Genomic DNA, 15000 nt, shown 5'->3' with positions numbered 1-15000 from the left:
ACCGCGAACCTTGGATTTCTATTGGACGCTGAACTAGTTGAACTCAGGATCAGCTGTCAGAAATCTGATGCTGCTTCTCTGGTTGATGCGAACATGTAACATGACATTTATCATCCATCGTCTTTAAACTACACAAAACACCAACAATGAAGTAATTCAGGCTATTTCCATGAGCTGAACCTGAAATCCAGACAACTATTGGCCGTGCTGGAATGTGAGCGTTTGCGTTTGAAGTCAGTGAAGCAAAATTATTTTGTAAGACGCTGTTTGAGAAATACAAAATAAAGAGTCAGTCACTCTTACCTTAGGAAACCACAATGGTGAGAGCCGCATGCGGAGGGGAGAATGGTGAAGCCCAAAGACACACTCAGGCTGGCCTGGTTGTGGTTAAAGAGCTGCCATTTGCAACGGCATATTTAGGTGACATGTTTGATTTAACGCAGACTAACCAGCCTGAGGCCGAGGACTTCCCACTGCAAATGTACAAAGACACACAGCGAAAAGTAGATGTGTTCATGCGCCTCGCGCGCTCGCGTGTGTGTGTGTGTGTGTGTGTGTGCAGTGACGTGACGTGCACGTGTGCAGTGACGTGCAGTTTCTTCCGATGACAGACTGAAAGTGAAGAGGTGCCAGCGCAACACCATGATACCATGTGAGCAGTTCAAGGTCTAAACCTTGAGTCTCACAGACATGAAACACACTCACTCTCTCTCTCTCACACACACACACACACACACACACACACACACACACACACACACACACACACACACACACACACACACACACACACACACACACACACACACACACACACACACACACACACAGCAGGTATAAAGGGAGGATATGAAGTTAAACAAGAATCCAAGAGAGAAAACTGCCGTCTTCACCACCAGCAGTGAAACATGAGTATGTTCGTGTGCGAGGAGCTGGAAGAGACGAGTAGGGCCGGATTAAAGACCACAGAGGAGACATGAGTGTTCAAGCAAAGGGGCGAGCGCAAGTGGCAGCACAAAACACACATGAAATGCAAAGAATCACTGCTCTGGCAGGAAAGGTGTGTGTGTTTGTGTAAAAATCAGACCCTCAACAACTGAAACGTATGAATCACTGCTTTTAAATGTAAAATAATCACTAATGTTGACAAAAGTCAACTACTCAAATTACATTTTGGATTTTGTGTCCAATGTTCTTTGTGCTTTGCAACATTTAGTTTCTAATTAATTTGTCAAACCCATTCAAACCCTAAAATATTCAATTTTCTTTCATTGTGGATTTAATTAGAAAAGCCTCGTGACACAATCCCACCTTTGCAAGTTTTTTTTTTTTTTACCTTTTTCATCCTCTGTAGTTTTGACATGCTCAGTTCTTGTGCACAGTTCAGGGGTTTGCACAACTTCTATTCAAATGTTTGTTTCAAGAATTGTAAGTTTAACAAACAAAGCACACTAATGTTTCTCACTTGATAAAACTTCTTCAGTGGTCATCAAACAAAACTATTTATCTTCCAATACACAGTGGGAAATGTAGTGTTTGCTAAACTGTTGAAATGTAATAAATGCTAATATGTGAAGACTTACCAGGTATGTGAATAGTTACCTATTTTAGACAAACCCTGACACCAAGACCTTTCAATAAAGCATCAGACAAAGTGTAACTTGATTTTGTTTTGAAAAGCATGAAGGAGGTTTTCCACTGACTGATGCAAATATAAACGTTTATAGTTTTCGTTTGAACATATCCTGCGTCAGAGCCAGCTTCATGTTTTCATACATTTTAAAACTAATACGATTAAATCATCTGACATCCAATCATATTCAACTGCTCTTTGACAACTGATCTCGTTGTAGGTCGTCTGTAACAGTGAATTTCTAATACAGGTCCTCAGTTCACCAACTGACAATCACTAAATCAATTAAATGGTAAAAGTCCAGGCATGTAGTATCAGAGATTGTTGAGGTTAATCCACAGTAGAACAAGTTACACAGAAGAGTTGAGTTTACATCCTCTCAGCGGTTGCAAATGATGCAAACAAATAAGAACAATTAAAAACTGACAAGTCACCAAGATGCTGCTGTATGAGCTGCAGCTTCTCACAAACAATAGAAAAGCAGCAGAGACATCAGAGAACAGTAGATATCCTGGAGGTAAAATGCTGGACCAAGTAGAAAAAAAGCAAGACATTTTAAAGTGCTGTACAAGATAACGCCATGAGTCCTCCGTACAGAAGAAAGTGGTGGCGGTCGTCAGCTTGGATTATGTGGAGAACAAACTCAGTGACGCGCCACGTTTATGAAATCCACCTGACAGCCTCTCACTTATATCAGAGTTCCTTCCGTGACCAAACCAAACCACACTTCATTACTTCACTTCTTTGGCTTTTGTCTTGCATGTGAGTGAGATTTTTTTTTTATTCCATGTCTACATTGTTTCATAAATTGACTTCTTCTATAGAAATGCAGCATTCCATCAGCATGGTTCCAAATTTTGGTTTGATGAAAATCTCTCTTCATTTCAAGTTTTGTTACTTTCTTTTTTTGGAAATCTTCTCTGGGTATTGACAAGTAAAGTTTGTTTATGAGCTTAATACATAAATAGAACACTATAATCAACTATGTCATGAAGCTCTAACAATTTTAACTGAATGAATAATAGGCTTGTTCGATCTCTGTGTTTCTTTCATCTCTTTTCTGCAAAATGAACATTGACGAGATGTTTAACAGGCTTTTCCCCAAACTTGGAATGCTGCTAAAGTTTCTACTTCATTCTGTGGTAGCTACAATTTGGATAAAGAGCTAAAGTGATGGATGGATGGATGGATGGATGGATGGATGGACGGATGGATGTATGGATGGATGGATGGACAAATACTGCTTTCTCAATTACTGGTCACGGGTCTCAATTTTGACCAGTTTTACAGCCTTTCATTTCACATTCATAATTAAACGGTTTGCATCTTTAGATATAAATGTGGGGTTTCTATTCTCTCTCTCTCTCTCTCTCTCTCTCTCGCTCTCTCTCTCTCGACGGGGAGTCAATAACGCCATTCATTCCTTTTCTCTCCCCCAACAAAAGCTGCATGTCAATATCTCACTCTGTCACCAGCCTGAAAATAGAGAGGGATGGCAGCATTACACTCAGACACAAAGCCTGACAAGAGAACAGACCTTCTCTTTTCACCAGCAACTGAAGATGAGACGAGGAATCCCCTGCTGGAGAGATTAGATCCATTGATGCTGCTGCGTGTGTGTGTGTGTGTGTGTGTGTGTGTGTGTGTGTGTGTGTGTGTGTGTGTGTGTGTGTGTGTGTGTGTGTGTGTGTGTGTGCTCATATTTACAAATAAATATATCTCAAGTGACTATTCAACATGTTGCCACAATTATATTTCTAACCTTTTTGACCATTCGGTCACTTCATCATTACTTTTAAAACTAACTAGAAAAGGACAGTCATAAAATCCAAACATCACTTGAATACTTTGCTATATGAACCTTATATTTAGAACAAAGATGGAAAGCAGGATTCTCGTTCAGAAATAATGAAAAATGTCTGCAGGTTTGTCACGCCATAGCACGGTGTTGGAATGTTTGTCCTATAAAGGGTAAAAGACACAAAAAATAAAGGCCAGGTCCATCTTCTTATTTAGCTGTATGTGAAGTCTCACAAGGACCAAATGATTCTGACCAGCAGCGGAGGAGAGCAAGTGAAACTTGGCACGTGAAAGTCTGAAACCATCAGAATGTTTATATGTACCTGATGGATGGCCGAGCGATGGGTTGCCCTCCTCGCACTAAATGAAACGTCCTGCTGTGTATGCCTTTTAAGTCCATGCAGAGCTCAGTATGAAATTGCTGTATTGCTGAACTCAAAGCTACAACAGAAAGTGTGTTGTGAAAAAGCCTCACGAGTTTATTAGTTAGGAGACCGTGAACTTCATTAACTTGGCCTCTACAGTAAGTTTGATACTGTGACGCCTGAATCAACTCTTCCATCACCTCAACTCCCATCAGCACAAAAGAATAACAACATCATCTTGTTTGTCGTCTCCAAGCACCATCAGTGCCCTCGGGACATGAAGAAATGAAATGAACCAAAAATCCAGCCATTGTTGAAGCAGCCTTTATGTGCTTGTCATGGTGGTAAAAGTGGAATCTGGATTTGGTGCAGAACGTTACCTCCTGGAGAATTCGTAAAGTTTTATTTTTGGTGTGGCGGAATGTTTTGCTGCATTTCGCTTGAGAATCTTCTCACACTGGCAGGAAACAGCCTCAGCCTGCCTGCGGGCAGCTGCATGAATGTGTGACTGAAGTACAGATTTGAGGTCACGATCACACATATAAGCAAATAAACTAAAATCCAAACAAATATTTGGAGTAATATGTGTGTATGTGCTAAATCCATGCAGTGGTGAGCGCTTGGGCCTCAAAGTGAGAATATCTCCAGTTGAACGCCGTTCTCTGTGGGGTTTGCATTTTCTCCCCCCGTTGAGTTTGAAATGAGTGTCCTCCCAAAAATAACTATTTCAGTTTAACTGAGGATTGTAAACCCCGATATGAGTGTGTGTTCTTCTCTGTTTGTCCTGAGCCGATGATAATATGACAAAAACCTGTTAAATCCAGGAGAAACATAAACCACAAAGCCAGTCAATCTTTCTATATCAACTCTACACCTCAGATGAATGAGGGAAACACTGTGATGATTAAAAGTAACTAAGAACAGCCATTAGTTGAGGTTATTCACGCTGGATTTTAGACAAATATTTTTCATGGTGAAAACTGCATTAAAAGTGGGCTGATTTTTGTATCAGAAACAATAGTAATCAGACATATTGGCCTTCTATACCAGTCAATAGTCAGGATACAAGATAAGGAGGCAACTGAACTGTACGTCTGAATTAATATTTGTTATTGCACCTTTTTTCTCTCCCAGCATTTGTCTGCAGCCAACATTTCAAATCTGTGTGTTGTATTTGGGGATTAAAAGCTCTAATCTCGATGACCCACGCCTCTGGTATCCAGGATAAATCTGTGGAGTGCTGCTCCAAAATAACACATTCATAAATAATACAATCTCCATAAAATCACAAGTGCCATAGTCACAGATTTCTTTTTCCTGTTGGGGGTGTCCTTGAACAACATCCAACAAATGAAGGAATGCACCCAAATGTTGCCTGTGTCGGACATTTTAAATGTTTGTCTGGTAAAATACTCTGCAGCTAGCAGACACATCCTAACTGCAAGTTATTAAATGGTAATACCGCATCCATGTAAACCACAATCAGCGTCTCTCCCTGGTGGTTTTGTCATTTGATCTCCTGCCAGTGTTCAACTGGACCAACTGGTCAGATCTCATACTTTTGTGCTGCCTTGACATGCTGTGACCCAGCGCTGGCCTGGCGACCTCCTACAGGAGACTCTAGTCTCTTCAGCGCATGAAATGATAGAACTATATCAAATGCCACTTGTTATGACATCACTTTAGCTTTTGTTGGTGAATTCACCCTTTTAAAGCAGGCTGACTACCCAGCATGTGATCACAGCTTTGTGGTTCATTTCATTTCCACAGGAGCGTTTTCACTGCAGTAGAATCCTGGAACATGAATTAAAAGAACAGCAAACAGCCACTCACCCTTCAGCTTGTCCATCACACACTGTCCGGCTCGCTCCGCCACCCGTCCGTCCTCCTGCTGGTAGCGCTCGTCCAGGAATCGAGCCGTGGCTTCAGACAGGTGGACTTTTCCCGCCACGCCCAGCTGCTCCATCAAATTGGCCAGGTTGACGTCGTTCGACCACACGTCGAATTTGAAGCGCTTGATTCCCAGGATCCCGCAGAGGACGGTGCCTGTGTGGACGCCAACCCGCATGCTGACGGTCTCACACGTCTCGTGGCAGAACTGCTGGATGGCCTGGATCATGCCGAGGCCCATCTCCACGCAGCAGTAGGCGTGGTCGGGCCGCGGCTCGGGGCAGCCGGCCACACAGTAGTAGCAATCTCCCAGAGTGCTGATTTTCTCACAGCAGGTGAGTTCGCAGAGCCGGTCGAAACGTCCGAAGAGGTCATTGAGCAGACCCACCAAGGCCGGCGCTGACTTGTTGGCTGACATCTTGGTGAACCCGACAATGTCCGCGAAGAGGATGCTCACAGGCTCCATGCGCTTCATGTTGAACGGCCTGAATATTATCTGCCCGCGGGGGATTGAGGTCTTCTTGCGCTTGTGGTTGTTGTGGGGGTTATTCTTCAAGCCCGTGACACTTTGGGATTGTAAAGCGCCGCCACTTCCTCCTCCGACTGAAACGGCCGAGGCGGAGCAGGCGCCCGAGGAGTATCGCTTTCCAGAGTTTTCCCCAACACCCTCATCGTCGCCTTGCTTCATGAGCTCGTCTGCCACCCGCCGTGGCATGACGGAGTGGATCATGCGCTCCTTCAAAGCCTTCTCCACCTCCAAGTCTTTACCGTGCATGATGGCCTGACCCACTTTCAAGAAGGTGCTGCGGGAACGCACCTCCGACATGATGAACAGGTGGATGCCGATGACATGGGCACACAGGTGGAGCAGAGCTTTGGATGGACCCAGCCAACGGAGCGTGTCCCCTTCCCAGTCCGAACGAACCCCCAGGACCTCCGACGCCCGGGCCGTCGTGTCATAACTCCTTTGAAGCAACGGCAGCCATCCTAACGCCTCGAACAATATGGAATACAGGAAACCCAGCATCACGGAGGCATAGAGACGAACATGGAGCACGCTGTACAGCAACAGGAGGACCTCCATGCACAAGGAAAACGTTCCCACGGGGGAGATGCAAGGGACTGGAGGTGGTGCAACTTTGTCCAATGAGAGAAACGAAGCGTTTCCGCCACCGCTCCACTCCAGCTCAGTGTAGCCGGCAGTTTGTATCTGTGGCGCTAATGTGATGGCGAAGGTGACGGCGATCAGGAACAGAGAGGTTTGGTTGTACAGCCAGGTGTATGGCTGAGTGAAGGTAAAGAAGAGGAGCAACCCCAATAAGACCAAAAATGCAGCCGTGGGGGCGATGAAGGTCAGCGGGCTGCAGCGGTCACTGTTGACCCCAAAGTAAATCCCCCAGAGCACGGCGGCCACCGCCAGGTAGAAGAGCACGTAACGAAACCGCCGCTGCGTCTGGGGGAAGCACCTCTCCTGGCACGCCTCCTCCAGAATGGAGGAGTCAAACTTGGGGTCCCAGCACTGTGCGGCGGAGCGCTCGAACAGCGGGGGTGCCTTCCTGTGCACCCGGGGGGAGGAGGTCACAGCTGTTCTGGAGTCTGCTGAGCTGCAGCTGGAGGAGATACTGTACTTGTGGAGGTTAGGGTTCACTTTATTCACAGCCCCACAGCTTCCTCCTCCTCCTCCCCCTCCTCCTCCACTGTTGGCAGTCCTCCGTGGCTCATGTTGATGCACGTGTGGCGCACTGTTGGTAATCCGCACGGTCACGGTGCCATCCCCGCTGGAGTCGCAGCTCACCTCCGTGCCATGCACGAGAAGCTGCCGGTGCTGTTGCAGAGTGGCCATGTTGACTTGGAGTGACTCGGAGACGCTCGCGAGAGAGCGAGAGAGGATGGAGTTAAATATTAATGATCTCTTCTGAAGGCGCTCAGGCAATTAGACACGGTGCGTGGGCGCCGCGCGTGCACATGTGGCACGCAGAGGAGGGGGGGGTGGGGGGGCGGTGGTGGAGCGACACACGGGTAGACAGAAGGAAGGAGGGAGAGAGAGAGAGCAAAGGTGTTTGCTGGAATAATCACACTGCATGAATGGTGAGCACGACACAGACGTATTTCCTACGCACGCAGCGGCCCGCGCGCTCATTCACTGAAGACGCACGGTTCCAGTTCCTCGAGCAGTCCATTACCCGAGCCCGGGTTTGCGTCAGTGCTCACATTACGTGTGTGCTCCTCCATAGAGGTTCTGGGTACGAGCCCGGTTTCTCTCCAGCTGCGGTAAAAACACTGTCATCCCTCTTTCTGCCCCCTGAATTAAACATCCTTATCGGAAAAGACCCGGTCGGTGATGCAACGGGGTTTTTGTTTTATTTTTACACCTTCACCAAGTCCGTCCTGACGTTACATGACTGGAAATGACCGCCACTTGGACAATGTTGCTTATCCTGCTTCGTACTAGAAAAGTTAAGATACCGTCGGGGAGAAATGTCAACCTTTTTTTTTTTTTTCTTCCCTTGCCTTCAAGTCCAAAGATTCATGGCATGAAAACGTACAAATGCGAGGCTGTCAACAGTTGCACACAACGAGCGACAGTAAAAGTTACACACTGGCCCTTCTCTTATCGCCACAACAAGCGCAACAAATGGAGCGTTTACTCTGCCTGTCGTCTCTCCAAAACGCCTACTACATATTCTCTGCTGCTCTGTTTAAACTGTGTGGAAGTGATGAATCAACTCATTATATAGCATTACGATTCATTTAAAGAAACATTTTCTAAAATTAAAGGTAGCAGGGGGAGACTGATAAGTCAATTAAGTACAAAATAGGTAGTTTTAATTAAGGCAGCTTTACCTTCCACAACATCCACTCGCGCATGGCTCAGTGTGCTCAGGACTTTGCATTTTCTATCTCCATACATCCTCCTTCCATCTGTATTCCCGGCGTGCAAATATTCCAAACAGTGAGTTATTTGGAATCCCTGTCCATTCCAGGACCCAAACCATGAGAGGCCTGACAGGCAGGCCTATTCCCACTGATCCAGCCTCGTCCTTTCCTGAACTCCCTCTCCGGATCTCCACCGTTTATTCCCCCTCTGCTTTCCAAAGAGGGGCTCGGGGAGGGGAGGGGGTACGTGCTATTCAAAGACGCATAATCAGAAAAAAACGAATGGCAGAAAATACCCTCCGCTGGAGCCACAGTAGTGGAGGTCTGCAACTTGTTGCGCGCAGTTGGCAAAACATAGAGCTATGAGGAACAGCCTCGGTCGGAACAGGCTGCTCTATAAATAGCTGGGGATGATCAAAACTCTTCGCAAATAACAACACCAGTGGCGTGGAACATTCAAATGCTTTTTTTTTTTTCTTGAACTATGTGGAACAGCTGGAACGCGTCATGTAAGAAAATACTAAGTCGGAAAACGCGTGTAAAGTCAGCCTCTCGTTTCCAAAAGCTCCCAAACTTTTTTCTTTTTTTCCTCTTTCCCAGGCCGTATTTCCTGCGTTTGGAGAGGAGACCCAGTTAGGAGTCTCTGGTTATTTGGAGCTGAGGCTGGATTTCCTCCCCTCGCATTCCCTCAGCGCAAAAGCTGGAGAAAATTCCCAGAGCAATGCACGAAACTCCTCGGATCTCCTCGGAGGGATTATTGTGAATCGTCCCACCGGCAGCGGTGTCTCCTGATCCAACCGATCCGTTCAACCGGGGGAGTAGCACTAGTTTTCTCTGGCATGCATGTGTCCAACAAACACAACACTGTGCGCTCTGCTCTGGCTGTGGTGCGTCCTCTTCCGTCCGCCGCTGGTTGCCACCCTTTCCCCCCCCCCCGATAGAGTAGCTGGAGTTGGGGCCGCAACAAAAACACGTCCAGCGGGAGTTTCTTCGGCGTTTATCCTGGCGATCGTCGTATCTCCACTCTTGTCGCTGCCACCATCGTCGCCGTGACTGGGTCGGAAATCCTCCCCCAGCTGTTGCGGCGGCGTGCGTGTGTGTGTGTGTGTGTGTGTGTGTGTGTGTGTGTGTGTGTGTGTGTGTGTGTGTGTGTGTGTGTGTGTGTGTGTGTGTGTGTGTGTGTGTGATAGAGAGAGAGAGAGCACAGGCAGCGCGTAAAGCGCAAACGCAGCGCACAAAGCGCAGCTTCCGCTGGTGTCTTTCAACAGGGAAAATAAGAAAGTAAAACGTTTCCACCCACGTTAGAGTCCTCTGTGGCTTTTTAGAGAGCGGTGTCAGCAAATCTTCAAAAACCATTAACATATTTTCTGATAATGAATAAACAAGGTGAGAGTGGAATTCAGAAAATCTGATATCACACAGGAAAACAAAACTTGATGAAGTACATACAGCAAAAGTGTGAGAAATTATTACTTGCAAACAACCTTATACTCCACTTAATAATAATAATAACAATACTACTACTAATTATTATTATTATTATGAGGTTATGCGCATAAGGTTGTCAAACAACCTTATACACCACCTAATAACAACAACAACAATAATATTAATGCGGTACTGCCTTTGCACACTTAAAACTCAACCAACATCACAAGGTGCTTAACAGTAAAAAAAGAAAAAACACAAGACAGAAAATACATTGGTAAAAGTAGGAGAATTAGATAGATAGATAGATAGATAGATAGATAGATAGATAGATAGATAGATAGACAGATAGAAATCTCAGAAAAAGAACATGTTGACATGAACCAATGTGAGCAATGCCAACATAACATGCTGAGACAAACTAACTATGAGTCAGAGCCAGAAAATTGGATTGAACCGCCACTTATAAATGGACAAATGGTTTAATTTGAATACAAACATCAACTCCCTCTGTGTGCTTGTCTTTGTTTAACTTTGCAGTTGGTGGCGGGTGTCCAGTGAGGAGTTGCTCAGATGTGAATAACTACCTTTTCTACCTGCTTTAGTTGCTGCTGTAAATGATTGTCGCTCTCTTTGCTTCCCTGAATGAACTAACGCAAACAGCCAAGAATGTTAGCAATCTTCTGCTATTTTACAGTTTATGTTTTTTTTCCCTTTGATTTGAAGGATTCCTGAAATGACATTTAACTCACACACTTCACTTGGTCTTCTGTCTATTTAACAGAATTTATTGTGATAAGTGTTTATAAGTTACAATCTGTATAAGTGTTATTTATTTCTATTGAGAACAACTGGGGTGTAAATTAGTACAACTTGGACTTCCAGTAACCTCAGCCTATTTGTTAAGTCTTATAAGAGGGGTATGAAGCAAGATTCGAAACTTAAACTAAAAGAGATAATAAATTGCTTGAATGTGACAGAAATCAGCTTTGAGTGACACAAAATGCCTCTTGAAAGAGACTCAAACCAGAGTCACACAAAACCACTTCAAAAAGACTGAAAATAACTGCAAAGCAACTAAAAAGCTCCACAAACAAACAACAAATTTTAAAAGAAAGGGCAGCACAAAACAATCACAGAGACATTTTAAACCAATAAACCCTTCCAAGGAAATAAAAACACATGACATGACATAGAAATGACTCCCAAAGAGACCGAAAATTTCTAAGAAGATACAAGATTCAACAAAGTTACATAACTGGGCTAAAAAGAGCTTCTTCTGGACAACAACGTAACACAAACAGCTGCATAAAACCACAATGAGCTGAAGCACAGGATAAGTAGTAAGACACAAAGACACAAGATGATTTTATATCAACATGAAACATGTACGCACAAAAAAATATAAAGACGCAACGCAAACTATACACAAAGAAATAAACGGTATCCATTGACACACAATGATAATGATGTAACACAACCACAGACACAGCAAAAGGACATGAAACACCATCAAACTAATGTCAAAATAGTGATAAAGAGAAGCATATTGACAAAAAAGATTTAAAAACAGACCACAAGAATAAAAAGTAACAATGTGGCTAAAAAGACATGCAAAATGGCCGAAAACAAAAATGCCACAAGGAATAAAATGACCATAAAAACAAGTGTACTTTCCTGAAAGATGCAGGAATCAGCCACAAAAACACTACAACAAGACTACAAACACAGAATGACTACAATTTAATGTAATAATACCCCCTACAGAGACATGACAACAACATTGTACAAACAAACAAAATCAGTACAAACAGATGGAAGATTATGATAGAAAAGAACCTACAAACAAACTGCAGTGTCAAAAAAAGATGCAGAAAATGACTTAAAAATTAGGCAACACAAATTAGCAACAGACACAAAATGTGAAAAAAAACTACAAACAACTAGAACGATAGTAAAAAATTGCCTCACACATACATAACAATGAAAGTCTGAAAGTTACCCCAAAAACACTCAAAAATGTAACTTATCCAAGAGCATAGAGGGTTGGGAGTGAGCCGTAGATGCTAACTGGTGGCATAGAGACACAAAACAACTACAAATAAATGTAAAATAGATACAAACCAACTCAAAATGTCTGAAAATGTTACATCAAAACAGAAATAAAAACATCTCTAAAGACACAAATCAGCCCCAAATGACCACAAAGCACCAAAAAGCAGCTCTGAAAAAGCAAACATTTGACGAACAAATGCACAACAACCACAAAGGCGATGCATGAATACAGAAACAAAACAACCACAATCTTTCCACAAAGGGATGTAAAACTGTCCTCCAGACCACAGAGAGTCAGGTTGTGTCTCCTGACTTCTTTCACATGAGCGTATCTCCTCCCACCTCAGTCAGCCTTCACTCAGGTTTCAGGTTTCTGTGCTCACACCTTGTCTGACGGCTGCTCTGGCTGAGATGAGACGATGCTGCTTTACATCTGATCCATCCGGAAAATGTCAACCAAATGTAAATATTTCTCCCAGTGATTCTGTGACAACTGCTTGGCCAAATATGTGTCACCATATAAACTCTTCATTTGTATGTAAGTACAGTGTTTTTGTTTTGCGTCTGTCTGACTGGAGGTAATGATGATGGAAATGTTGGTACAATGTGAGAAATATGAAATGTTCATTGTCTTAGCATCCAAAATATTGGACACCATATCAGATTTCAAAAGTAACATTTCACCTCATAGAAACACATTATGTTATTTATTATTTGATGTATGTGACATTTCCATTAAAAAAAAAAGAAAAAAAGAACATACAATATTTTGTGTTAAAATGAGAAGAAGAAAAAAAAATGTGATAGAGTTTGATCCCAAATTGCACTGGGTCCCTTCCCTCTTTCTATATTTTAATGTTTTAGATATGTATTATATATTCATATTGAGAGTACATCTCTCATGAATACTGGATGGCCTCATAAATAAACACAAGACAAAACTATAGATTCCTTTTGTTTCCTGAATCATCTGAATCTGGGTTAAGTGTGTGTGTGTGTGTGTGTGTGTGTGTGTGTGTGTGTGTGTGTGTGTGTGTGTGGGGGGGGGGGGGGGGGGGGGGGCTGACTAAAGTGGCTCTCTGGTACTCCTGGCACCCGATATGAGCGCTCTGCTCAATATGAGCCAATATGAGTTCAGACATGCTGTTTCTGTTCATTCACATTCAAATGGCAGAAAATATCCACCTGTTTTGTTGAAATCTGCTGAAAAAGACTATAAATGTCCTTACGACTGTCAATCATTAAAAAAAAAGTAGTTGTGAACAAATTAGGGACTTGAAACCTGGAGTCAATCCCAGTGCAATACAAATAAAATGTATTATTGTTATTATTATTATTATTGTTGTTGTTGTTGTTGTTGTTGTTGTTGTCCCAGCTGCCACTTAATGGAAGACAGGGTTCATCCATAGTCTTTCTTACATAAACTCATAACCAGGACCAACTGAGAGTCACAGACCAACCCAATGAGACTGCACTGTCACTTTGGGCATTTTGTCATTGTGGATCTTCATTTTTCTTCCAATATTGCTTTCCAATTCCATGACGATTGTCTCTCCCAGACCATCTCATGTCCTTCTGACGTTCCAAACCGTGGTCATTCTGCTCAAACCTCAAAATTAGCGATAGTGTGGCGACCACTAGCACCCAGGCCTCTCACCCAGCAGGACTGTGGGAAGGGGGCGTGGTTTAGCTCTCCCGCTTTTGGGATGTTACGTTACGTCCTTTATCCTGCCACAATAGTCTATTAAAATGTGAAGAAATAAGAAGTTTACCCAGAATGTCCCCTCACCTGAGGAAGTGTTTCTCAGAGTGTGGGACGACTCGTTGGGTAGTTACAATTATTGTTTCTTCAACATTCAGATTCAATCACATTTAACAGACTGGTCTGAGTGCTTGAGATTAAAGTGAATGAAATGATTGCCTCTATCATGATAATATATAATAAATAATCAGAGTTTCCAATCGAGTCTGTGTCTGCAGAGAAACTTGTTGACGTTACAAATGTGTCTTTGCCTCCAAAACTGAAAATGATAGGGTCTCAACAATGAAACTGTTGTTTTAAAAAGGTTTCTAAAAAGGTGAATTAAATTTAAACTTCTTAGGATTGTACTTCTTCGCACTGAAACTAAAAGAAATACTTGAATTGCAGTGATTCGTAGGACATTATTAAAACATTTTAAAACTGATTTACTACAAATATAATATAATCAGGGATCATTATGTCCCAGGAACATGAATTTGACACCAGTCACTTATGTTTGATACCATGTAGAGAGACATGCAATAGTTTTATTGGAACAACGGTGTTTTGAATCATTTACATGGCGGAGGAGGAGGAGGAGGAGGAGGAGGAGGAGGAGGAGGAGGAGGAGGAGGCAGGAAGCAGGCGAAGGATCAGTCAGAGAGGGAACAGAGCAGGGGGAGGGGCCAAACCTGGAGGTCAATATACAAACGACAGTCACAAACATGAACAGACTAAACTTGGCAGACTTGGGCTGGTAACAATAACACTGATGGAAACTGGAAACAGACCTGATCAAGGAGGGTTCATACTGTATGTACTCACAAAGTACAATCAACACCAACTAGTCACTCATCAATGAACGCTGAATAGAGAGAATGCATGTACTTTGCGTATGTGTTATACTAAAATCCTTCCTTGAATAGTAGTTGAATTGCAGTCTGTTCATTTCATTCAGTTTAAAATAATTATGCTTATAATATTATCATTATTCACTGTTGAAGCTGTAAAGTCTACAAACCAAACTGCCCCTTTATTTATTTTCTTTCATTCAATTGGACTTTTTTTTTTTTACTTTTTACATTACTGCACTATGTCCTTGGGTGTGTGTGAGCGGGTCTGTGTGAGAGCTGAATGTGTGTGTGAATGTTTAGGTTATTCTGTATATATGGTGCGTCTGCTGAGATGAATGAATGCTGAATGTGAGAATG

General features: G+C 43.2%; 1 protein-coding gene across 1 annotated transcript in view; it reads right to left on the bottom strand.

Annotated features, from left to right (window-relative positions):
• Positions 1 to 9436, bottom strand: part of LOC308148905 (adenylate cyclase 9) — a 46300-nt gene extending 36864 nt beyond the window's left edge. The window contains exon 1 of the mRNA XM_080520464.1: positions 5632 to 9436. Coding sequence (XP_080376590.1) covers positions 5632 to 7531 — 1900 coding nt within the window. The 5' untranslated portion in view covers positions 7532 to 9436. The remainder of the gene's footprint in view (positions 1 to 5631) is intronic.
• Positions 9437 to 15000: the final 5564 nt, after the last annotated feature.

Source organism: Blennius ocellaris (genome assembly GCF_963422515.1).
Source record: "Blennius ocellaris genome assembly, chromosome: 3".
NCBI lineage: Eukaryota > Metazoa > Chordata > Actinopteri > Blenniiformes > Blenniidae > Blennius > Blennius ocellaris.
This window is presented reverse-complemented; position numbering and strand designations above follow the sequence as displayed.